General features: G+C 35.8%; 1 protein-coding gene across 3 annotated transcripts; it reads right to left on the bottom strand.

Annotated features, from left to right (window-relative positions):
• Positions 1-37: 37 nt before the first annotated feature.
• Positions 38-27,397, bottom strand: Zbtb41 (zinc finger and BTB domain containing 41). 3 transcript variants are annotated; one of them, XM_060364395.1, is made up of 11 exons: positions 27,293-27,397; positions 25,352-26,591; positions 20,537-20,744; positions 19,671-19,740; positions 17,645-17,792; positions 15,239-15,368; positions 13,528-13,623; positions 11,848-11,954; positions 11,267-11,372; positions 9,735-9,823; positions 38-6,103 (listed from the first exon to the last, which is right to left on the bottom strand). In XM_060364395.1, exons 2-11 carry the CDS (start codon positions 26,472-26,474, stop codon positions 5,448-5,450), a joined length of 2,733 nt encoding a protein of 910 aa, XP_060220378.1. In that variant the 5' UTR covers positions 26,475-26,591; positions 27,293-27,397; the 3' UTR covers positions 38-5,447. The 3 variants fall into 3 exon arrangements, with proteins under 3 accessions (XP_060220378.1, XP_060220380.1, XP_060220379.1); XM_060364397.1 differs by having other exon boundaries at positions 27,284-27,382; XM_060364396.1 differs by lacking the exon at positions 27,293-27,397 and adding an exon at positions 27,193-27,280.
• Between the last annotated feature and the right edge of the window lie 561 nt (positions 27,398-27,958).

The raw sequence follows: 27,958 nt of genomic DNA, 5'->3' as shown, positions 1-27,958 counted from the left end.
ACTCTGAAAATGTAATTTCAAAAAAACCTGGATATGCTTTACTAGGGCCAAAGAACTCTGTTTATTTTAAATATCAAAATAACACAAAGAACTAATTCAATATGCAAGACGACACCTACTCCTCACAAAGAGCTGAATTTCTGCTATAAAGACATTTACACTTATGAAACACGAGACAAAGTATCTACTAAAGACATTTTACATACAACGGAAAATAATGAATTTTGATATTTAGATTTTTCCTTTGCAATTGCCTTTAAAACTGTCCTTAATTAAAAACAAGTTGTGATTTGAGACAGAAAACAACATTTCTATATTAGTACACACCATTTCTCCTATAAATAGAACAGTTTTGACACAACATGGAGCAGCTAAACACCAGCTTGTAGAATGTTTTGGCAATCGAACTCATCAACTGTCATATAGTGTCACTTACAAGGATAGTCTGATTGTTAAAAGGATAAGGAAGCTTGGTAATTATACCACAGAACATTGTTCAACTTTCTGCAAGCAGGAATATCAAAGAGAGGCACAGTGACAGTAAGATGCGTACACGCTCTTCTTTAAGGACCTTTCAGTATCTCCAGCAATAATGCAAATATTGACATTACTCAGCTCTACGTGAGAATCCAAATTGTTTTTATAAAGGTTTTCTTCTTTAACATCTGTTCTCCAAATAATGTCCTTAAATTCTCACTAAATGGCTGCAGAGACTACTAACTGGTTTAGGGAATCTTTCAAAGGTCACAGACTTAAGATCAATATACAGCAAGTTAAAACATGAATTAAGTAAAACATAAACATACCCTCCCTACTAAATCATTCCTCCTCTCATCTTCCATGTAACCTAATTCTATTGCTTTTGTAATAGTGATCTACTTCCAAAGAGGAAGCACAAAACACATGCTGATACTGTAAGGGAAAGTATAGTAAGTAAAAACTTTACAAGGTACATGGATGGACACCAAAAAAGAACACAAGATTACTAAAAGGAAAATGTGCAAAAGAAATGAGTAGGATAGCATAGCAGAAGAACAGTAGAATTGTCTAGTTGTTATATGCCATGTAGGAAATTATTCTCATCCATTAGCCACACTAATAGCAGGTAACATTTAACACTAATTCTGCTTAAAAATTAAGAAACACTACTTATTCCTTATTAAATGATGCATTTTCAGTCTTTTTAAATTTGGCACTAAATCTTAAAATGTTCAAACATTACTGTTGAGAAGTCCTGCTTTTCCATGAGTCATCAACTCAAGCTCAATGTTGACTGGGATGCTGCTGCTCACTAAGAGCAGCTCTTCTCACACCATCAATCATGCTCAGTTCAGGGAAAGTGACTAAGTCTTCAGTGTAGAGCTGTGCTCATGGTAAGGAGTGATTTAAGAGAACAATCAGAGACAAAGAGCCACAAGAGAAGCAGAGACACTATTCTTTCTGTCAGATTCTTCTAAACATCTGGACAGGCTGAGGAGTCACTCCAGTAGGTACAGAGGCTACAGTAAAAACTTTTTTAAAACAATGGCATGTAAATTATAAGGACTGATGTCCATACTATCACTTGATGACAGTTTTCCTAAGTTAACATAAAACGTAAGAGGCTATTGCCCAGCCAGCAGGCAACAGAAATATGACTCAAAACCAAAAAATAAAACAAAACAAACAAGTCATTTATTTACCAGTAGGCAGCAAAGACAATGCTACACAACTACACATCTCTGAAAAAGTACAAAGTATTCAATCCAGAAAAAGATGGTCTAAAAAGACACTCTTAAAGAACTAATGCTCAAAACCTCTCCTGTCAATAATAAATTAGTGTGATATGGCAGGAAGAACATTCAAGCTCATAAATATACCAGGTTAATTGTGTTTAATTAGCTTGTGATTGAGTGAAAAGCAATGGATGGTATTGATTAGCCCTTAACACGTAATAGCCACTTGATTAAGGTGTTTTTCACACTTTTTAAGGTCGAGAGAAATTAGTGTACTTCTTTTATGCTACCATCACTTAAAAGGCAGTCAGTTTATTAAAGCACCAGTTTAAAATGGTTATTTTTATTCCTCTTTTCCCCAGCAGTAAAGTTCTAAATTAAAAGTTTGCAAAACTTTACTACTTTTGTAGTTGCCTGAAGGTATCTTGCTGGCATGAGGAACAAACCCTATGGTTAAGTGGTATTTTAGGCTGCCCAAACCAAAGGGATTTCTTATAAAAATAACCTCGACTTGATTAAAAAAAAAAATCTAAGGCAGAAATTATTTTTATAATGTAGTGTAAAATATAAGCTTATTATTCAATAGTGTTCATTAAAAAACTGCATCCAGCTAAACTGAGAGAAATGAGTATTCTACCTTGTAACTGGTTGGTCGGGATGACTGTTCCCAGAGTATTCCCTCTACTTATTTTATACATATAAACACAAACATTTCATACTTAATTTCAGTATTCAAACTAACATTTTTTTTTTTAAATCCATTATCCAAGACTTCAGCTGTGCTTCTTTGGACAAATATATAGTCAAACAACAAAGAATTTAAATTCTTTTAAACTATTCAATACCTACTCAAAATCTTTGGTGCATTAAGTCAGAGACAGTAAGTTAATAAATTTCTGTACTCAATAACTTATTCAATTTACAGATTAAGTGCTAACTGTATCTACCAAAATTAATTTAAAACAATAAATTATACTCAGAAAATAAAATATTCACAATGAGGCTAAACTTAGCTGTGAGAGTCAAAATATTAAGCATAGTTACAAATAATGATTTTAGAGTCATACAGATCAACTAAGAAGAGTGGGGCTCATTTTATAATTTTGTGCCAATGTCAAATGCTAACGTACATTCAGTTTACCCAAATCCATGCTCTTATATTTTTGGAACTAGAGGGAACAGGTAATTCCCCATCATTGTAGTTTTACTTATTTCTTCATTAGTATTCTACTGTCTACCTCCAGACTGTTAGGAACAAGAGAACGTAGCACCTGGCACATAGTGTGCATTCATAAATGCTGTATTTCTCCTTCTTCCACCATACGTAACATGAGTCCTTTCTCTCTAAAATGGAAATACATTATTTTCTTTCTATTTCAGAACTGCTTACAAGGTTCAAATGAGATAATATGTGAAAATGTATTAGATGAGACAGTATTCCAGCTTTTCTACAATAATAACTAAGTACAATTATACAATTGTGTGTCACTTTACATAAGAGCTATATTCTTGAAAAGTCCTATGTAAACCAATTTCTAAAATTAAGTCATATATATTTAAAGTGTTAGAGCATCATTACTGAAAGAACCTTAAACACCTTCAAATCCCAAGGTAATATTTTCACTGTGAAACTGTATCTTTTTTCTGCCAAAATATACAAGCTATCATGCACATACACACATATATACCATTTGCCTTTTTTGATAAACTCAAATTTTTCTACATTAGCTTATCTCTAAGGCAAAGTATATTTATAGGTATGATGCTTCAATTTCAGTAAGATAATTTAGTTAAAATTTTATCGGCCTTTAGGATAAAAATCATAAATCTGTATTCTTGACACTTGATTTGTAGGTCAAAGTGCCTCAGTCTAGCTCCATCATTAGTCCCCATAGAACATTTCCACACTAAGTAAATAAGAATGCTTTAAAAATAAGAAATAATACAAAATTAAGTACATTAGTCCAAAGACAATTACAACAACCAAACTTTGATAAATGAGGCAAAACTCAGGTTACCTTTATTATATCAGCTACTTTGGTTACTGCCTCAATTTGCAACATGCTCTTTGTTTGAACATTAATATGGCAACTGTTCCTATAAAGTACCTTCATTTCTTAAGTGCTTAAACAAGTTCCTCCTTACTGATTACATTTTATTCCCTAAAAGTTCATTATTTCATTTGTGATACGTTTTCAAATCCCGCAAGGGAGAGACAAGACATTACAGTTTACACACAAAAAAGTGCTAAAAGCAATTAGGAGTGTAAACAAATTGAAACAGAAAAATTTAAAAACTGCTATTTTTCCAGTGGTTTACATACAAACTACATGTTAACGATAAATCATCCCTGCCTAGTCTAACCCTCCAGCTACCCCACAAGGAAAATTTCATCCTACGTTAAGTTGAAATTGAGTTGAAAAAAATGCAAAGTGCACATCTTTTAAGGTATTTCATAATTATGGCAGATTTTTTTTGTCTCTTACTTAATCAGTGAGGTGTGGCTGTAACTGCTCTTTCCTTCCACCAAGCCTTCAACTATTGTCTCATCCAAAAACAAGAATGACGAATGGAGACAAATCTCATTCAGGAGCAAAACCAATGTGTCAATCTATACACAAACAGTAGTGCACTCAGCTGAAAAGCATTATGTTAAGTTAGGGCATTTTTGAGAATGGGTTTGGAATCTTTTCTGAATATCATACATGAGTATGATTCCCCTGTTTTGGTTAGCCAAATTTGGTAAATGAAATGCTAAATGCATCATTTAATTAAACTGCCACCAATTTAGTTACAGTTGTCCCTTCTTTAGTCATGTGCATCTGCTGAAGCATACTGTGAATGTGAAAGTAGCCAAAGCATACATGCACCGTGATATCTAGGCAAAACTGTCATAATTTTCTTTGTAATATTTTTCATTAAGATATATTCATAAGTTTCTATTTATTACTTATCACAGTTCAGTGCAGGTCCAATTATCTGGATTAAAATAATCTTATATTTCATTTAGCATGCTAATCCTGTATTTATTAGCTTTTGTATTTCAGCTTGTCAAAAACCCAAATATAAGAACAAAAATAATGGTAGATTATAACACCAAGTATCAAGATTTTCTTACAGAAATATGTAAGAAATTTCAATAATCTAACCTCAATTTTGAAAATCTGAATGAAATAATGATAATTAATTGGTATTAAAACTTGTAATTACTGACATATGCTAACATTCCTTCATATAGGCTACAGGGTTCTTAAAACTTCATAGCAGTATGGCAAAGGGAGAAAAATGATGACTAAAAGTAGAAACTTAGCTTGGGGGCTCACACTTGTAATCCTAGTACTTGGTTGGCTAAGGCAGAAAGATTGCCACCAATTGAGGCCACCCTGGGCTACAGACTAAGACCCTGTCTCAAAAAAATAAAAAAGGAAAGAAATATTCTACTGATGATTTAAAAAACACCTCCACCATTGTCAGCAGCTAATAATCTGAAATTTAAAAGTCCATTCAAAATTAGTACTAAATAATCTTTAAAAAAAATCATACTTCAAATATTATGTCAAAATGTGTCCAAGTATTCAGTCAATAGAAATAAATTTTTCTTGATTGAAGCTGTTCTAAAGACTTGAGAAATGAGGGGAAAAAAATGGGAAAAAATAGCAGCCCTACTAATTCAAAAGCCAGTAGCTTCTGGTTGTCAGCTTATAAGCATCAAAAGGTCTATGGAATGTTTACTCATGAACGGTGCTCACTACTGGACATGCTCTGAACAGCAGTTGTGCTATCGAGGCCCAGTAATGTTCCAAGATAAGACGGTTCTCTAGGATCCAGCATCTGTTCAGGTTGTACTGGGTGAACTATATTTGCGGGCTGAGGAGTAAGAGTGTATTTTTCCAGAAAAGCTAAATCTGCTGCTCGTGGATAATCAGTTGGCTGCGGCTGAGGTGGCAGCATCTCATGAGACGATGGTGGAAGTGTGGTGGTGTGAGGCACCAGATCGCTGGATGTGTCAGGCATTTGAACTGGGACCAATGTAACCGGAACACATACTTCCGCAGACACATTCTGTAGCATAGTCTTGGCTTCCGACTGATAAACTTTGGGCTGGTCCAGATACTGTTTTGTTTCTGCTTGAAAGATCTTATCGTCGGATGAGTACTCTATTGGCAAAGACACAAGTTTTTCATCAGAAGTACTAAGAGAATCTTCAGGAGATTTTATCCCATGAACATGGTCAATGTGGTATTTCAGCTTGTCTTTCCTCTTAAATGTTGCATTACAGTGTTGACAATTGAAAGGCCGAGCATCAGAGTGAATAACCAGGTGTTTTGTTAAAGTTTTCTTAATTCTAAAAGACTGGTTGCAAATCTGACACTTGTATGGTTTTTCACCTGTATGAGCAGAAATAAAATTAATGTATAATGTACATTATACTTGATAAGATGGCAATTTTAAGTAGCAAATTTACTACATCCATACCGATTTCCTAGAATTTTATGCAATCATAAATGAAAACAGCCCATCAAACTCATAAAGATAATGAATTAAACATTAAACAATCTGCACTTAAGTCCTGGATAAACCATTTGCTAGCTAAACCTCTAAGCCTGGTTCCCCACCTGCAATGTAGAACAATGTAGAATCTAAAGAAGGAAATAATGTAATTGGCTAGCCCTATTCTCAATATAATGTTAAGTGCTTGATAAACTTTATTATTGCTTACTATTACTATATTACTACAAAAAAATCCATAAAAGGTTTATTAAACTGAAACATTTAATTTTCTTCTACTACAAAAGATATAAAAACAGCAACTCTGATTAACTTGGTTTTTATGGGTTAGAAGAAAAAGTATTAATACTCATCTCTAGCAAGAGATGAAAACTTTTAGTTCACTGGGACAAAGAGTAAGAAAGATAAATCAGTCCTTTATTTTTCTCATTCTTCTGCAGTCAGGTTCTTACACTGTAGTTTTATTTTGCTTTTTTATTATATAATTAAAAAAAAGAGAGAGAACAAGCTAAAAAAAAAAGCAAAAAACAGCCAAACAAAGAAAAAAATTTTAAAAATCCTAACACAGCTAAAGATATACGTGTTCTAGTCCACAGAAACTATGAATATGTCACTTTGCACAGAGAGAAACAGACTTTGAAATGAAAGATTAATTGTATTATCAAAGGAAACCCTTAAAAGATGGCTGTTAACTAATGAAGGGTAAGTCAGATGTGACAGGAGAACTCAACTCCAAGTTGCTGGCTTTGAAAATGAAAGGGAAGGGAAAGCCACAAGTGAAGATACCTGTGTTTCTCAGGCAGAAGGTGGAGAACAGTAATATAGGAAGGGGAGAACAGCACACATTAACAATGGTTATGCTTGGGCTGAGGAGGTAGAGCACTTGCCTCGCAAACACAAGGACCAGGGTTCAACTCCAAGTACCACACACACACCTTTAAATGCCCTTGTCATATGTACTATTAAAATAGCTATAAAATTAAAATTTACACAACACAGGTAAGGAAAAAGGAAAAAGGGACATTATTCTGTTTCCTGAATAAGGGTACCCTACCCAGTAAACACTGAGATCTCATTTTCTGAAATGTGAGTTGATAAGCTGACATTTGGGATAAAGTCTTTTATAATGGTCATCACGAACTATACAACATACGTCTACACTCATGCACAGAAAAAACTTGGTTGTGGATTTAGAAAACGATATATTCAATTTCTGGAAGGGTCACTTTGTCAAGTTCTATTGAGGACTCAGTAAGTCAAATCCAGACTGATGGCTGCTTTGATATTTTTACTGATCACAGATACATCACTTTGTAACAATTGAAACAGCAAAAGCTATATATTTATGACAGAAACGGTGTGAGGGATCTATTTATTATCTAGCTCTTAATAAATATTTGCTAACACTTGCTTTAGATTATTTCTTCCCATTGTATTCCCATTTCAGCTACTGAAGTTGTTATACTCTGACAGAGTAGAAGGACATCTCTAATTCCAACCAAGTATGAAATAGCCAGATATAACTCTATCAATGGTCACAAATCAATTGCTATGAATTAAACCATCAATAGTTTCAGTTTAATTTTCTGTTAGCTCACCATCAATTCATGAGTTCTATTTGGTTTTTAATTATAACTGATACAGCTTTAACAAAGTTTCTTCAGTTAACACTCCTATGTATGCAGTCCTAAAACATTTTCATTTGGAAGCATATAATTCTGCTTTAACAACATCATTTTATCAGCATTAAATCTTGACTATAAACTTTCTGGTATTTAAAGTACACAAATACTCAGCAATCAAAAAGGAGGAAATCATGAAATTTGCAGGCAAATGGTGGGATCTAGAAAAGATCATTCTGAGTGAAGTATCCCAGAAGGAGAAAGACAAACATGGAATATACTCACTTATACAGACCTAAAAGATAGGATAAACATAATGAAATCTACACACCTAAAGAAGATAATCAAGAAAGCGGACACGGGGTATGATGATCAATCCTCATTTAGAAAGACAAATGGGATATGCATTGAACGTATGACAGGAGTCTACCGCAGAAAGCATCTGAAAGACTCTACCTAGCAGTGCTCCAAAGTAGATACTAAGACTCATAACCAAAACTTCGGCAGAGTGCAGGGAATCATATGAAAGAAGGGGAGTTTGATGCGAAAAGGATAGGAGCTCCACAAGGACCAAATGTATCTGGGCACAGGGTCTTCTCTGAGATGGACACTCAACCAAAGTCCATGAGAGGATAAAACCTAGAACCTCTGCTCGGATGTGACCCGTGATAGCTCAGTAATCAATTGGTTTCCCATAGTAAAGGGAACAAGGACTATTTCTAACAGGAACTCAATGACTGGCTCTTTGACCTCCCCACCTCCCAAGGGAGGAGCAGTACTGTTAGGCCACAGAGGAGGACTTTGCAGCCAGTCCTGAAAATACCTGACAAAACGGAGTCATATGAAAGGGGAGGAGGTCCTCCCCATCAGTGGACTTGGAAAGGGGCAGGGAGGAGATGAGGGAGGGAGGGTGGGATTGGTGAGGGAATGAGGGAGACAGCTGGGATACAGAATTAACAAAATGTAACTAATGAGAAAAATAAAATTATAGAAAAAAAATAAATTACACAAATTAAATTACTTCCATTCTAACATTCATGAAACAATTACTTGTTTCTATCAGAATAGCAGCTTAAATAAATATAGATTGAAGCCAGGCAGTGGTGGCGCATAACTTTTAATTCCAGTACTTGGAAGGCAGAGGCAGGCAGATCTTTATGAGTTCCAGGCCAGCCTGGTCTACAAAGCAAGTCCAGGAGAGCCAAAGCTACACAGAGAAACCCTGTCTCGAAAAACCAGATAGACAGACAGACAGACAGACAGACATAGATAGATAGATAGATAGATAGATAGATAGATAGATAGATAGATAAGATAGATATAGATAGATAAGTAGAAAGAAAAAATAAATGAATACAGATTGAGTATAAACAAAACAATTTTAAGTGCATACACATACTTCTTGATTTAAGAAAAAAAATAAAACATCAATTTTTTATATGAGGGAAAATTAAATCAATATATCCTATACCTCATTAGAAAGTGAGTGAGTGGAATACATGGAAAGCAAAGTATTCTACTATAACTGCCTAAAGGCCACACACAGCTATTTTAGAAAAGAACCTTACACTACGACTAGATGTGAGTCAAGAAGATACATGCACAACTGTTTTAAAAGAAGAAAGTTATGAAAGCAGAAACCTAAGATAACCTTCCAAAGCTCACACGGGAAAACCACAGACAAAAGAAAAGGAGCACTAAAGCACAGGCTAATTCTCTTCAGAAAACACTATCCCAAATTCTTGAAATTGAGAAGAAAGTAAAAACACTGCTTATTCATGACATGAACTTTAAGAAATAAGTATATGAGTCAAGAAAAGAACATTTAGATGTTTTTTATAATTAAATAACTACACAAAGATCTGAATAAAGCACCCTTATATATTACCTGAATGGGTCCGAAAATGCATTTCAAGACTTGATTTTCCTTTAAAAATCTTCTTACAAACATCACACTGATGAAATGTTGCTTTATATCTAAGAAAGTAAATGGGTTCATCTATTTAATTTTAATCAACAATAAAAATAATTGACAATGGCATAGGCAAATATCACATCAATAAAGCATACAAGTTTGGATAAAAAGGAATACTTTTAAATCCAGAGCTACCCTTGGGGGGATCTTCTTTCTCCAGTTTTATTTAATGAAAGAAGTTTTTAAAAGACACTTGTAAGAATAAAACTGTATTAAATCAACCCAACTTTTAGTTCATCATTAAATTAAATGAAAGAATACAGGGAAATGAATGAAAATTACATCATTACTGGGAAAATTTTATGATAATAGAATTTTCTAGATTCCATGGTGATGATGATTACTAGACTGTAAAAAGACAGTAAAAAGAGTAGGTTTTACCTTAAGTAAATTATAACTCAGTTAATTAAAGAAACAGATACTGAGCCAGAGCAAAAAAAACTAAAATAATCTCAAAATCTGCATTCATCCAAGTGGACATGGCTGTCATTAGTTCACCTAACAAGCATACATTAGAAGTTAAGAATAAAGTAAACTTTATGTCTAATGAATCCTTTTGTTTTTATTACACATACATAAGTAGCACTATAATTGGCCCAAAATTAACATAGTTAGCAGCATAGTGGAATGCCTAATAATGCTTAATAAGACCCACTGGCAGACAATAGGCTAAGCTTTGGGAGTTTTGTGGGAGGAAGGACTAAGGTAGCTGGGGAGTCAAGCACATCACAAGAAGACCTTCATAGTAAACTAACCTCTGTCCATGGGGTCTCACACAGACTGAACCACCAACCAAAACGTACGCATGGGCTGGACCTAAACCCCCTAGACATCTGCTATCTATATGTAGCAGATGTGCAGCTTGTGTGTCCCCTAAACAATGGGATTAGGGGTTGTCTCTGACTCTGTCTGCTTTTGGATACCCTTTCCCTAGCTGGGCTGCCCTGTCTGGCCTCAGTGTGAGAGGATGTGCTTAGTCCTGCTGCAACCTGAGACGCCAGGGTGGACTGGTGCGCCTTGGGGCCTCCTCTTTCCTGAGAAGGGGGGGTGCTCAAGAGAAGGGGTGTGAGGGCGGCACTGGGAGGAGAGGAGGGAGGAGGCTAGGGTCAGGCTGCAAAGCAAATGAATGATGAAAAAATGAGTGTATACTATGTATAAAAAATTAAATTAATGTCAAATTCAAATTTTAATTGTCAGGACTATGATATCTGTGGAATGAATAGCATTTAAGGGAAAGCCAATGCCTGTTACTTCCTAGCCTTTGAGTCCTAGTCTCTCAGAGAGAGAGAAAGAGAAAGAGAGATTCTTTAAGACTTTAAAGGAATATAGGAACCAAAGATGAGAGATGATTAACCTGTCCCAAATTAAGAACAAACAAAAGTGTCTAAATTTTCCTTTTCCATGACTGCCGATGTAGAGAGGAGGAAAGCTGCTTTTCCACTCACTTTTGCCACACCTTCTCTCCCAGATGCACACTCTTGTAATGAACAGTCAGGTGATCCCTACGACCAAAACACTTTCCACATTCTTCACATTGATGAGCCTTCTCACCTGAAAACAAAGACCCATATATATATATATGTATAAATAAATTACCATAGGAGGTATTTAAAGTATTTTTTCCAAACACAAGCTCAAAATCCAATACAATGAAACCTTTAACATCCAGTTATAATACTATACTTTTAAAATACCACTTTCCCAGCTTATGAAATATAATCACAGAGAGAAATGTGGTTCTCTCCAGGGAAGTACCAATAGTTCGGTGCATACATCAGAATATCCAAATCATAAACTTTGAGAATTTATTCAAAACCAGACTTTAAAATATCAGTAAACATAGCACGGTAATTTCCCTATTTCCAGATAATTTTACAGAAAGGATTTTAAAACCAGCATTATGAAGAGGTGATCAACAAATGTCAAAATATTAAAACCACAGATGGCATAAACAGCAAGCATTATCATGTTCTTTACTGTGTTTTTTAAAACAATTTTGGAAACAGCAATACAAAATACAGCTTACCTGAATGTATTTTTTTGTGCTTTGTAAGGTGGTCATGGCGAATAAATGTTTTCCCACATTCATCACACTCATATCTTTTGTCATCATGATGTACTCGTAAGTGAAGCCTATAAAAAGAAGGAAGACTGTTGAAACTGGTATGTAATGAAAATGCTTGATAATGAATAAATGATGAAAAAAAATGAAAATAGGCTGTCTGAGCAACCATACTCATGTATCATTTGCTCTGGATCTCTGATTTTCAGAGTCCTTCCCATCTTTTTAAATGTAAATAATAAGTGAATGTTTTATTTTTATATATGGAAATGAGATGTATAAATATCCTATTTATGATTCAAATATTAATAGTTTATTTACCATACATATTTCAAACTTTTTAAAATTAAGATTGCAATCTCATTATGTTTTTTTTTTTTCTTTTTTTCAATGCAGTTTATTCAGGAACCTTGAACAATCCTCGGACCCTGGGGAAAGCCAGCCCATTATGTTTTAAAATAATAATAGAACCATACTAATGAGAAAGGTTTATAAACATAAAAGTTGTTGCTGTTGTTTTCCAGGCCTTCCCATCTTCTAAACAAAGATTTCAGGGTTGCTATTTACCGCACCTCTTCAAACAACACTTTGAAACTTACATATCCCACAGCTCTAGACACTTCCCAAGTTCTTGGATCCTAAAACAACCTCACCAATTCTACCAAATTTTTGAGGGTGTTATTGATCTGAGTCTCAAGGATATTAGAATCAGATCAATGGGTAAGTACACAAATAATTAAATGATTATGACAGCTACTAATAGCACCAAACAAGATTATACTACTCTGAAAAACTGATACCATATATAAATTGACAGCTGATAAATCACAATTTTTTAAAGACCTCTGATTTACTATTTTCTTTCACACTAAAAAATGGTGCTTTAATTTCAAAGACAACAAAGGTTTAATTTACCTACTTCGAATCATTTTTACTCCGACAATGTTCTTGTTTACCAAAGTGAAAGGAATAGCTTTCATAGTCAAGTTTCTAAAACAAGTGTTGATTTTACATTAACTGAAGCCAGTCAAATGAATATAGAAAATAATCTCTTCACTGTTAAAGGGATAACAAATGAAATTATGACCACTAAAGCCATAGATTACAATTCTAGAAATCATTAATAAAAATTAAAATTATACATATTTCCTAGCAAATATTTATTTAGAGGGGAAATCTCCATATTTTTAGAACCTCCAGTTATGGTCATTCAGATATAAAACAAGTAAGTAACAATGCATAGAAGGTCATCTAAAACTCAGAATTCCAGTCTTTAATTTTATCCTATTTCTATACTAAATCTATTCTTCTACTATGAAGGATGAGCAAATACACAAAGCTTGGAACGCAAGTTTTAATACTATTTTTACTCAAAGACAAATAATTAAATATTTAAATAATGATAGCTCAGTATAGACTTTGGTAAAGTTGGTAATGAGGGAACATTTAATATTTTACATGCAGAATAAAGAAAATTACTTAAAGTTGTAGAAGGAAAAGTCCAGTCAGTATTTTTTTTTCCTAACTGCATATCATAAATCTAAAAAAGGTTTCCATTGAGCCTTAAAGCACTTATAATAAAGCAGAACTAACACAGACCTGTAATTTTATCTCATTTAAACAGGGGAAGGGAACATAACTTACCTGTATGAACTTCCATGGCGAAAACTTTGCCCACAGATACTACAAAGATGAGGCTTTTCTCCACTATGTATTCTCAAATGTTCTTTCAAAGTAGTTCTGTATTTAAAAAAATTAAAGATAACGTATGTCTATATATGCACATAATATATATATATATATGTATCTATTCCAGAGTCCCTAATCTTATATTTTATGATGCAGATACGTACATATTTAATGCTTTTAATGGCAATGTACATACTAGATACGGATTTCAATCTCCTTACTAGAATGGGGAGCTACAGTTTAACCATTCAACAAGTACTTTGCCAGAATACCTGTAGTTCTAACATTTAGAGTTTTCCTATACAACTAAAGGGCTAAATATAGACAAAGCTACTGAGGGACAGAGAAGTAAAAGGACCTGTTCCTAACTTCTGCTGGCTTTTTTAAGCACTCTGACTTGTTTTTTCTGTCAATCCATTATCAGGTGACTTCAAAAGGCAGACCGTGAGCTGAACAGTGGATGGTGCTCCTCTATTAGAGCCATCATCACTTGACAAGTGATAGTCAGAAGACTGTGTGCAGCTTGTGGGAAATATCCATGTACATATGTCTTTCTGAACTTATGTGTAAAAGCAGCTGCAGTAAACAGTGAAGTGTTATCTTTGTTTTGTTCTGTTTCTCTTTTTTAGTTTGTGTAACTTTTTGTTATTAAATAATATTCTATACAGGGAAAAATAAATTCATAATTCACATAATAAATTTATAATTTTCTAATCTATAAAAATGATTTCATATTAAGTAGCCTACTTTTCTAATTCCCTTACATATTCATAATTTATATTATGAAATCAGTATTTCTAATTCTAAGTCTAAAACAATGAAGCTTAAATATACTAAAGGCCTTAATTTTTGCCTGGTGTTTTACAATGTAATTCAAATCGACAACCTTACAGACATCCTGCTTACGCTTTCTAGCATTGGGATTACAGACATGTATCATTAAGCTTTGCTTCAGAAATACAGTAAAGTTACATATGCTTTTCAAGAGTAGCATTAAACATATGCTCAAGTTAGAAACTGGAACATTACCATACTGCCAAATCACTTATTTTCTTCTCTCCTCAGATATAACCACTTATGTTCATCATGCCTTTCTGTTTTATTTGTCACACACACACTCTATTCTAAAAGATAGCACATGCTTTTGAAAAGCTGGGTTGCTAGCATAGTCCTTACAATGCTGCCACTAAAATTAGATCACTAAAGGGTCCAAAAGCTACTATGAACTGGGCCTGTGGATGGAATCCATCTGCAGATTTTCCAAGAATTTACATCCAGACTTGTCAGTAAATACAGTAACAAATAAATAGGATGGAATAAACCATGTAAACTTACAAATCTGGATTTCTGTATGGCTTCTGTAATTTATTGCATTTTAAACTAAATATAATTCAAGTGCCTTGTTTCCTGAGTTATTTAATTTCTATAACCCTTATTAATAATTTATATCACATGTAAGTACTTCAACTTTCTTTTTTTTCTTCTTTTTTTGGGGGTCTTGAGATGGGGGGTCTTGAGGCAGGGTTTCTCAGTGCTGGGACTCACTCTGTAAAGGAGGCTGGCCTCAAACTCATAGAAATCCACCTGCCTCTGACTCCCAAGTGCTGGGTAAAGGTGTGCAGCAGTGCTCCTGGCTTAAACTTTCTGAGTGTGTACATAACTTTACCTTTCTCGTACTGACTTCCCACAAATAAAGCAAGTCCATTTTCTCTTTCCACCGTGAGTACATTCTATATGGCGTTTCAAATTTCCAGTGTCATTGAATTGACGACCACATATATCACATGGAAAGGGACCTTTAAAAAAACATGTATTTGAAATTTAAAGATAGATACTAAATTATTCAATAAAGATAACACAAATTTGTTCCGACTAACATCAGGAGTGTAGGCAAAAATCTAATATACTGAAATTATATATTTATATTCTTCTCTTCCCTTCTCGGTTTTTTATTCCTGAAAGACATTTATTTCTAGACCTTACGACCCAGTACAAGTTTTTACATCCAGATAAATCTCCCGAATAAACTAATGTGTTCATGAATGCCAATTTCTAATTTAAAACTAGAATTAAACAAAATAGGAAATAGTGTACACGCAATTTTTATATAAAGAGGCAATGGAAACTTTGGGGAAAAAAAAAGAACAGTCTATGATTTGGAAATAACCTGCTGTTCCCGAATATCACTTTGTCAGTGACACTGAGAAAATGGAAACACTGTGGGACATTTCTGCCCATTCTTCCAAAACTAAACCCACACTTGTCAGTGACTCACAGTGACACACTGACCTTACCTGGTTTTGAATTTTACCATTTTACTGAGTAAGTAACTGGAGACAGCAGGTTCTACTGAACAACAAGTGAAAAGGAAAACATGGAAAAGAAAATGTCTCACAGTGGATAAAGCTAAAGAAAACTATCTATTTGTAAGATGTTGTCTCAGAATTTGCAATGATTAACTGAAGGAGGAATTATAATGAATTAACTAAGCACAAGTACAATACAGAATTTGCACGTGGATTCAAAAACTAAAGGAAAACTGATCTATGACATAGGAAATTTCTAAAGTAGACTGACAAGGCTGCACCCCCAGGGTAAGGTGATCAGAGAGCCTGCCACTTAGTTCATGCCAGAGAAAGTCCCCACTTACTAGGGACCCCACTTAGAGACTGAGTCTATGGGCCACATCTGAGCCAGGATTTTAGGTCCTCTCCATGCACTGGGACAACCATGATACCATGTTGGGGTATCATTCTATTCAGGTGCCCCAGGGCTCAGTTTTTATGGCTCTGTTGGTCTCCTTTTGGAGCTCCTGTCCCCTCCAGGTCTTTCTGTCTAGACAGGGAACAAGACAGGAGCCTACCACAGACAGCCAGGTTATTAAAAAAAAAAAAAAAATCAACTATAGTTTTCAAATCAAAATGGAAAAATCCGCTAGCTGTCCAATAACAAGCAAGTACTGGGCTGGGGAAATGGCTCCGTGACTAAGAACATTTCCTGGGTAAGAATGAAGACCTACATTCAAAGCCCCAGAACCCAGGTCAAAAGCCAGGCATGGACAGCGCATCTGTAACCCCGGTGCTGTGGGGCAGACAAAGACAAGATTTGTTGCTGCTTGCTGACCACCAGTCTAGGTCCAGAGTCAGTGCACTACCCTGTCTCTACGGAGTAAGGGTGTATTACACTGAATCTGGACCGAGGCTGGTCCAAACAAAACTGAGCCATATTTGCTGATGCACAATAACTGTAGAATATACAGCATCACTCCAAATAAGTACAACTTCCTTTGCCCTAATTCAATGTCTAAAGTTCATCAAGAGTGTTTCAATAATCCCTCCTCAAGAAAATACTTATGACACCAAACAATATTAGGAAAGATATAAGGATGAGTTTTAAAAAAATGATTAAAATGGCAAACTAATGAAAATAAGCAACTATATAAAGTGACTAATATCCCATGTTTATAAGCAGGAAGCCTTAAGAATACCGGGACTTCTGATTTAATGGAATTAATGGCATCCCAATAAAATTCTTGATATATATTGGGCAATATTAATAAGTTGAATTTGTTTTTGTCCTTAAGACATGATCCTTCCATATAGATAAGGTTGGCTTAGAGTCACTATGAGGCCCAAGTTGTTGCACATTGTGGAGATCCTCCTGTCTCAGCCTCATGAGTACTAGGACTTAGTCATGTTTATATAGAGACAAGAAGTCCAGAGAACTTGGACTTTCATCATTTTTAAAATGTATCATATGTTGGGGACGCTGATGAGGGATGATGCCATGTACGTTCAGAGGCTAGTCGACATGCGGTGGGGATGCTGATAAGGAATGATACTATCTTTGTAGAGGCTGGGTATTTACACCTTCTCAATTTTATTGTGAACCTAAAACTACTTTTAAACAAAAATGGATTTCTTTCGAAATTATAATTACTTCATTTCTCCCGCTTTTTCCTCTCTCCACACAATAGACTTTTAAAAGGAAAAAGTACAGTTTAAAAGTGGTGAGCTCTAATAGAGTCTGACAGTCAGTAACTAGATGACTGCTTTATGAAAAGATAACTTACCCAGATGGAACTTCTCCTGATGCTTTAACCGTGCAAATCGGGATTTGAAATGCTCTTCACAATAGGTGCACTTAAAAGGTTTATCTTGTGAATGTAGAATCATGTGTTCCTCCAAGTGTGGTCTTCGAGTAAAAGATTTCTTACAGATCTAAATGAAAGTATATAATATGTAACAACTTCCTTAATTTGCGCCTGAATACAAAGCTCAAAATGAAAATAAAACGTAAAATTCAAGTAAAAAGAATTTTTTTTCAACAAAAACCTTACCAAGTATTACCATTTTTCTAACTGTGCTAGGAAAGGGGAAAAAAATAAGAAACACTAGAAGAATTACAGTCCAGAATTATGTTAAATCAACCTGAAAGATGGATGAAATTTACCTCATTCTAGGTTTAACATGGCTATAAAATACTCTTAGTAGTTTAATTCTAGACAGCAATTTATTTTCAAAAAAAGATTTGTCTTTACTTTGTATGTGTCAGTGTTCTGCAGGAAAATATGTATGTGTATCACAGGCATGCCTGGTGCCCATGGAGGTCAGAGGGTGTTGACTCTCCAAGAGGTGGTTTACAGAGGACTGTGGGATGTCATGTGGGTGGGAACAGAATCTGGGTCCTTTATAAGAACAGCTAGTGCTCTTTGAAACACTGAACCACCTCTCCAGCTCATGAATATCAATTTTTAGATCGACAAAATAAAATTTATGTCAGGAATAGAAAAGTTTTTCATTATTGTCGTATATTTAATCAGGATTACCAATAATTAAATCACAGAAAAGCCCCTCAACGTTTACTTTGAAGTTTTCAGAAATAATATAATACAGTATATAAAAATGTGATATATATCAGGGACTCAGAAGGGTGAAGCTGTTGTAGCAACAGACAGCAGTACCAACCAAGTACAATTCCAAGACTATTTTACTTAATGTTCAAAAATCCCACAAGGCAAACATGACTATTGACATCATACTTTTAGAGTTGAGAACAATAAAACCCAATAAGGTAAAGGAAACATTATCTTGTGTAGAGTCAAAGAAATTAACTTCCATTTCTTAAAGCCACAACCAGCGAACTAGGGACAACTACAGAAGTGTGGTATAAATGCAAGGCAGCCTTTGTAAATAAGGCACAATATTAAATACTAAGCTATATGCAACTAAATAATGAAAGAAATCCTTAGGGGTATGACGAAATAAACACAAAATATTTGCTACTATTCCTACTGGCAAATACAGCTGAATTCCTCTCCTCCAACTTTGTTCTAGAACTGACTGCTTTAACCAAAACCATGTGGTGGTTATGCTCTGGGATCTCTGAGGACTTGACTATGCTTCCTGGCACTCCCCTTGCTGTCTCTGTTGGTCTGTCTGTTTCTCCCCATTGGGTGCGCGCTCTCTCTGCCCCTCTCCCCTTTCAGAACCTAGCTGCTATAATAAGTATGGAGGAAGCCCAAGCAGCTTCACAGAAAAAAAGAAGGGAGTCTGCTGTTTACTGACCTGTCCTTATAACCCTAGCCATTAGACATCACCAAGTTGACAACCATATGGGTAAGACACTGTGAAAGTGCCCCCAAACTCGGCAAGATCATCCAGTAACTTATAACAACTGAGTTACTTTGACCGACATCACACAGAACGAAAGAAATACCTAGCAAACCTTATCCCCAGTTTGGATTCCTAACCCACAGTTTAAGAATCCTAGAGCTTCAATATGGCTTATTATACAGCAACAGACAACCAAGAATGGAGTAGTAACTTTAACTCTTTATATTCTGCCACAGTTAGGGATCGTTATACACAGCTCTGATACAAAGAAGAGTGATTTTGCTAATTGTATGCTGGGGACCTCCATTTCTGAGGTCTATTGTAAGAAAAATAATATACTGCAAGCTAAATTTTTAAAAAAGGTCAAATAATTTTATTTAAAAGATTCTGAAAGTTAGATAAGTTCCTAAAACCTAGTTGCCTTTGTTTACCAAAAGACATTACATTTACTCTGATTTTCTAATAGAAATTACACATTCTTACATCACATTTCCAACTTTCACTCTTAGTCTTCTTGATGGAAATAAATTCTTGTGCATTTTCAGGATGAAATCTATCAAAAAGAGAGAAATATTAGGAAAATATGCTAACTAAGTCTATATTCCATACAAACCGGTCAACAGTGATTTCAACAATCAGACACTAGCCCAGTGTGGTATACACCTGTAACCTCATACTCAGGAAGCTGAGACAGAAAGATCTAATGCTGGTGGCTAGCCTCAGCTACAATCCAAAACTCTGCTTCAAAATACAAGGAATTAGGTATGATTTGTGTTAGGTTTTATTAATATAGAGTGAGAACTTTATAACCCAAATTGGCCTTATACGTACAGCAGTCCAACTACCTCAGCCTCATCTGGGCTGGGATAACAAGCAAGTTACCCTCCTTAGGTATAGATTCATCTCATAAACACAGGTAAATGTAGTAGGATTACAGATCCAATCATTTTATAATTTTATACATCTATCTAAGTTACACACAAATTAAGAAAAGTATATTTAAATATATTCTTAAACAAAATCTACATGTTTGCATATGTTGTAATTTTTAGAGATAATATTCAGCATTATATTAAAAATAGGCACAAACTTTTCTACACTAAATGTGAATACGAAAAATAAATTTCTTTAAAGCCATGCATTTCTGAAGGCTTACTTATCAAAACTGAATTTTAAAAAAAGATAATCAAAATACATCTTAAGCTTTTCATTATGGGCCATGTACTTGTGCTGCCAACAGGCTACATCTCAACAATGGGAAAAAATATGAACAAACTGACAATTGCTGTTTACCCGTATTTCTATTAGAAGGCACAATGACATACATATAGAAGCAAGATGATACTTGCCTCTTCACGTGCTTGGCTAGTGTCTTCTTGCTTGCATGAAGTTTATTACAGTAAGGGCACTTGTGCTCCTTCTTATGAAACTCTACTTCATTACTGTGCTTCTTTCTGTGAACAGTTAAGTTAGACTTTGTCGAATAACGCTGGTGACAAATATCACACTCAAAAGGCTTCTCACCTGTGTGCACACGGGTGTGGCTCTCATATTTTCCTACAATGGAGAAAAAAACTGAATTCAACACAACTGCTATGCTATAACTGAAAAAAGTTCATGGTGCAATGAAAACAGATGGTTAAATAAACTTAATATATGTAGCCCAAATCACATAATGAACCAAAAAGAAAAATATTTGCCTACATTTCTAACTAAATGAACCTCAGACTCATTTGAGGTTAAAGCTTAAAGTATAGTTTCCTTTGATTAAAAAAAAAAGTGCTCATTCACATATTTCAAAAAAGTGTTGACAAATTCTAAATTCTAAATATATTTTAAATGTAAAACTAACTTTTAGCAAATATCTACTCATCATTTAACATTTATTATAACCATAATTTACTTTTCCTATGCATTTCCACAAGATTGATAGATCTTATTCAAATATCATAAAGAAAAACAATATTTACTTATTTCATGTTATTTTTTCACAAAAGGCATTCTAGAAAGATTGCTAAAAAAATCCAGAATAGTTAATAATTAACAATATAACCCATTTATATAAAAATCCTTAAAAACCAGCAATAAATAAAAGTATGACTGTGTGCTTAATACTGAGATGATAAATCCTACACTTAAAGGCAAAATCTGAGCAAGTAAAGAAAGATGAACAGGCATAAAAGACACCCAGAGTCATTCATGTGAAATGCAAGTCTAAGATCTTTGTCTACGCAGAACATGGAATGAAAGTATTTCTAACAAAAATGACCAAGAAATTGTAACAGACTGTTCAACAAGAAAAGTACAATGAAAAAAGAAAACAAATAGATGCATACAATGGGCTTAATTTATTTACATTCTTATTTATCATAAAATTCTTTACATCACGATATAGAACATATATTTCAAATGCAGGCAAGTATCATCAGTGATTATAAGTTGTACTGGATCTTTGTACCAGGATACCTATCCTGTCTCTTTAATAAAATATGTGCCCTGGAAGAACCAACTTCTCTGCTTCACATACTCCTCATCTAAACAAAAGAATATATGCTTAAAAATTTCTGCAGAATGGTATTTATCATCTTGTACACTTGTATCCAGAAAACATAGTCAGTAATTGGCCACCTCCTTAGCTATGTCCTAATTAATCTAAAATTTAGTCTTTCTATACCTAAGTTAGTTATATTTTATGGGATTGTCTAATAAATAAATTAACATACACATGATATTTAAAACGTTCTAGTAACTGGTAAACTCAAATAAACGTCAGCCATTATTATTATTAGGTTTTTTAGTACAGATTGCAGATTCTCATCACTGGAAAACAATTTATCTATTTTCCCTATGCATAAATCTAATATTTATTATTTGGTTCCAAACTGAACAGGGAGAGTAATCTAAAAGTAAAATGTATAAGAAAAATATTGCACCCGTTTTTTATTTACTATAAACACACAGAAAATGTAAAGAGCTTATACTAGTAATTAGTATCATTTCATTACATTTAAAATGACTTTTTCATTTTGATATACAAATTTAGATGTTTTGAATATTAAAATCAGTAAATAAGAACAGTTCAAAGTTTTCAAATGATTATTTAATAATTGACTATTCACCTTCTTAGACTGATAGTCTTAAAAAGATTAACAGAAAAAAAATTAAACTTAAGTAGCTCAAATTAGACAAATACAATGAGTGTTTGGGTGTGTGTGTACCCATGTGCATACATGTGGCGACCAGAGGAAAGCACTGAGTGTCTTCCCCTAGGCTCTCCACTTCACTGTCCTCAGATGGGGTTCTCACTGAACAATAAGCTTGCCCCATGGCTAATCTGCTGGCCAGCCAACTTCTGAAATCCACCTGTCTCAACCTCTCAATTCTGAACTTACAGGTACACCCAACCATTCCCAACTTTTTATGAGTTCCTATTTGCAGAGCCATTTCCCCAGTCCCCAAACATGATTAAAAAATTAAATTAAATTTAAAAAACACCTTTTGAAACAGTAAATTTTTATTTTTTTTAATTTCCAACATTTTTATAATAAAATTTAAATAATTTAAAAATATGAAAAAAATAATAAAATAAATGTAATAATGTCTAGAGACCAGGAAAAATTCCTATAACATTAAGAATCATAGAAATGAAAAAAACTTAAGTTACAAACTCAAGGTTTATGCACATCCATACTGCAGAGCCCATTGTCTCCATGGATTTGAAATTCTGAAGAACAACAGACAACCCTGAGGGAAAGGTTGACTCAAGATCCAAGTGTGTCTCCAGAGATTTATAAAGAAGAAAAAAAAAAAGGTAATCCCCCAATAAATCCCATGTTTAAAGCAACTGGCAGGAGGTGGACATATGAAAGGGACACTCTTCAGTAGAAACAATATTTACAATCTACATTTCCTCACTTCAAACTTACAGTCTCTAAGTCTCTATTTAAAAAATAGAAAACATCTTACAGTGAAAAACTGACATAGTAGTTTTCTAAACTAAATTTCAATATGAACTGTCTCAACGAAGGAGTTGCAACTCAAAGATACTTTCACATGAATAAATTTGTCTTGATGTTTTTCAAAATTTATTCCCTCATATGGCTCAGGCAAAATTATTATTTTCAGATTTTATATGCAATTTTTGTGAAGTGTCACTAAATTATCCTACAGATAGTTCTTATCTGATATTGCTACTCTCAATTACACCTATTCATATAAAGCATACCCTAAAGAACATATAAACAATTTAGCCACAGAAAATTATAATCATTGTTACAATTCACTAAGAATCAAGTAGAATCCCTATCCAAATAGACCAAATAAACTCTATTTAATAAAGAGAGGGCACATAATATTGTCTTTAGAAGAGATTGTTACTTAGTCCAAGTAAAGATTTTAGTTCTTTGTGTGAAACAAAAAATAGAAATTATCTAAAGTTTCTCTTTTACCCCATCTGTCATTTTTCTATTCTGCTTTTTACCCAGTAGGTTCTTGGTACAAGGGGCAGCAAGGTCAAAGGACTCGTATTTACATGAGAATTGGATGAGGAATGGACAGCTGGTAGCCTATGGAAAGGCATAACTAGATCAGGACTGTTACTTGCAGCACCAGAGAGAATAAAAGATCCAAGTAATGGAATCAAATTTTTCTGTTATATGCTGTGCAGGTTCAAGCAGAAATCTCAGGGCTTATTCCTTGCTCTCACAAACACACTTGTGACAGACAAGTTAAGAGATGAGAAAGAATTCATACACCCAATGTAAAGCCAGATAACATCCTTTAAACATAGCTCAAGTCTGTAAGTGGTTATTGGCAAATGTTAATGGCCTAGAACATCCCAAGCACACTAACTGAGCACAAAGTACAGAAGCTTCAGCATCAATTTAGTCAGACTAGCAAAATGATGATCCACGTCTAAGATGGAAAGTTTAAAATCCTGTAAAACGAATGAGCATGCTATGAGAAAAATTATTGGAAGACAGCTATTAAGTTGTTTTGATATTAGACAGACAAGACACTCAATGTGTATCTTCTCCATACCCTTTTTATTCTACCTGTCAACAACTACACTGACATTCAGCATAAATACTGTTTTACCCTCATCCTACTTTTCAGTGCTTATGCCATCCATGTTCTGAATCCAAAAAGCATTCTGCTTCTGCCTCTTTGCTATATGTTCCTTCTTGCCTCCTTGGCTTTCTCATTTCCTTCTTCACACTGAAGCCAACATGATCTGGCTGTAACTCATACTGGCTATCTTTCTTTCTTTTTTTAAGCTCCCCATCCAGCAGTTTCATCGATAAAAGGTAAACTCTGTAGACCATTCAAAGCTAGCTTTCCTTTACTTGACTACTCTTAGTCCTTATCATTTTTTGTCTCTTCACTTATCTGAAAGACACCCACACCTTAGCAATTTCTAGAACATAACATACCTCAATGCCTTCACACACTGATCCTTCTACCTTACAAACACCATCCTATTCTCTGGTACCTCAGCCCCAGAACACTACTCTGTGTATATTATCATATGATAGAGCTACAGTGTCATTACTACCAGAATTAACAAGTTTCTTGAACACATAAGCTCTTCCAACTGAGTAAGTTATTCAAAAGTTTTTTTTTCCTCCTTCTGTGTATGAAAGAATAATTAATAATCATTAAATTGGAATGTGAATCAAAAACCTATGCAAAGAGCATATGTAACCCAGTACAAAATAGTCATGTATTAAACTGCATTTCTTTTACAAGGTCAGATCACACTTACATTATTTTATTCATTTTATGTGGAGAATGTACTTAACAATAGCATAATCAATGTACATGTAACTCAAAACTAGTACTTCTAAAATCAAACAGGTATATAAGTCAAAGCTAGATATGATAATTGCTGATATTCTGGAGTCTTTCTCCCAAATACAGAAACTGTAGCCTGTTAATACATAACGAAGAAAACATAAAAGGGTAAATACCAAATTTCTGATACACAACAAATTTAAAATAACAAGATAAACCGTGTGCTGAAAATCGGAGCATATTCCCTACTACAGAACTGTTCTTAAAAGTTCCTTTCAAAGTTTAATTTTTTAATCATTATCTCAAAACACACACACACACGCACACGCACACACACAAGAGTGGTTAGAGCTAGGACAGGCTTGCCTTACCTATTCGGTCAAATGTTTTGTCACATTTGGGACACTGCAGGACTTTCTTATTACTGCTCTGAATGATTACAGGAGCTAACCCTTCGTGAATGCTCCCTGCAGAATCAGCAGCCTCTGGTTCCTCTTCTGCATCATTATCTTTGTCGCTCTGCTCAGAGTCAGACTCCTCATCTGACACTTCCTCCTCCAGCTCCTCATCTTCAGCATTATACTCACTTCCAGGATCCTCAGAATCATTTCTGTCTGACTTCTCCTTATCAAAACTTTGATTCAAATTGTCTGACCCATCCCCACTTTCCTGTTCATCATCATCATCATCACTAGTGTCCTCAAACTTAACGGGACACTTGCGATTCCTCTTTGACCTCCGTGCAGAAAAACTTCGCTCCAGCATTTTTAACCCATGTTTTTTCCCCAATAACAGGGACCTATGAGTTTTGGTTAAATGATTCTCCAAGGACTTTTTATAGCAGAAATGTCTACTACAAAATTTGCACTGATGATTATTTGATAGTCTTCCAGTTAATTCGCTTAGGGTTTCTTCTGGTGAGGATTTTTCAGTTAGTTCTGCCTGAAAAGTAGCAACATTTTCATTATTCAGCAGCTTTACTGCATCAATAATGTCCAAAAATTTTGCAGCCTCTAAAACAAGAGGTATTTCGTATTTGTACACAAAAAACTCTGATGTGTAAAGAAACTCAAGCAAATGCTGAAAAACTGAATGTGTTACGTGATCCAGGGTGACAACATCAGTGCTTGGATTTTTGCTCAAACATGCGTGAAAATAACTACTACCAACAGCAACTACTACTTTATGTGCACTGAATTCTTTTCCTTCTACTATGATAAGTAAATCACAGAAAGATGGCTGTTTTTGCCTATCATCATTCAAATACTTCAGCAAGTTCTTATTATACTGTAAAGAACTCAAAAGCTTTCTTTGATCTGGAGAGGGAGGAAGTTCTTGGTAACACTGAAGAGCTTCAGGGGTTGGTCTTTCTGTAGACTGAGGATAGGTCACTTGGCCACACTCTGCAGCAGCATTTTCTTCTGAAGAATCTTTATGATAGCCTAGATGGATCTTCTCGTCAAGATTTGAAGTAACCTTTCTCCTTTTCTTCATTGCAGTACTGCAATTTTTGAACAAGAAACTTCATAAGTGACTTACGAGATTTATGAAACAAAACTAGATTGTCTTGAACAACAGCTTCTGAAGGGGCGTGCCCCACCGTCTCATGGTCTGCAAAACAGTGAGAATCATGTAAGAACTCCACAACATAGCAATCTTAAACAAGCCAAGGTGTTGTCAGCTAATCTTTGCTAACCTGCAACTAAATTACGAAGTCAACCTTGCACACACTAGCAGCTAAGATTTTTAGGGCGGAGAAAGAGGAGGGCTCGGTTTTCGGGAAGACGACCAACAAAAGAATAGTGTTAAGTGAAAGCACAGCACACCTTCCAGGCCTGATTCACGAATGTGGTGGAAAGAGCAAAACAGAGAGAAGGACTATGCTGCTGAGTCTGCGAACCGTGCAGTGGCCGGGGCTACAGTGCCGGTTTGGGTGCTGGGACAGTGACAATAAGGCCAGCGCGTCCCGAAAAGCAAGTCTCTCAGCATGCTTTCCCCGGGTGAGCGCGGGGCTGCTCCTAGGAGACAGACCTTCCGAAACCCACGGGGAGGGCGGCCTGGGGGGGGGGGGGGGGGGTGGCGCGGAGAGTGGGTCAGCAGGGCGACGGCTGCAGGAAGCGGAGCCTGCCCAGGCCCGGGTCGGCGGGGACCGCGCTCGCCCGTGACCATTCCCTCCCAGGCCGTCCGGGCAAGCGCCCCAAAGGCCCATTACCGGGAAGCCCGGGCTCCCGCGCCGGCTCGAGGCCGCCCCGCTCCGATCCCCGCGCGCTCGCGCCCACCCACTTCCGGGTCCGGCCCCCCACCTCCTGCACCTCGGCGGCGTTCCTTCCCCTCGCGGAGCCTCGCCGCCGCCGCCCTCCAGGCACGTCAGCCGCGCGCAGCCGCCCAGCCGCCGCGAGAGGTCCGCGAGCCCAGGCATCCGCCAGAGCGCATGCTCGCGCCTCCCGTCCCGCGCAGGCGCTCTGAGCCTCTTGCGGCTGTGGGTGTCCGACCGAGATCCCAAGTCCGTTACACCGGGGCCGTCGTTGGCTGAACTAGAAAAAGTTGCTGCAAGAAGGGAAGCAAAGATAACTGTGATGAGGAATTAGGAGGACCTGATGCAGTGGCAGCTGGTGTGTTCCCAGTTAGCAAACAGCCACCTCTCGGAGCCTGCTTCAAGGCACTGTGGCAAACAGCCAAGGGTGGGCTGAGAGTCACGGTGTGGCTTTCCGACTTCCACCTGAAGTGTAAGCCCACGCAACATTATCGAGTTTGTTTTTATGAACTTACTGTGAACAGAAAATGTGCATGTAGGAGTGAGGCTGAGAAAAGGACAAGGAAACCTCTGAAGGGACGTAGAGCCCCTGCCTAACCTGTTGCCTCTCCGATAGAATGTCCAGTGGACAGCTATTGCCCAACTGGCGATGGACGTTCTAGATCTTGTTTGTACAAACCTAAGAAAAAGGGTGCAAAGTCCGTGAGCAAATGAAATAGACATC

The sequence above is a fragment of the Meriones unguiculatus genome, chromosome 11, assembly GCF_030254825.1.
Source record: "Meriones unguiculatus strain TT.TT164.6M chromosome 11, Bangor_MerUng_6.1, whole genome shotgun sequence".
Lineage (NCBI taxonomy): Eukaryota > Metazoa > Chordata > Mammalia > Rodentia > Muridae > Meriones > Meriones unguiculatus.
This window is presented reverse-complemented; position numbering and strand designations above follow the sequence as displayed.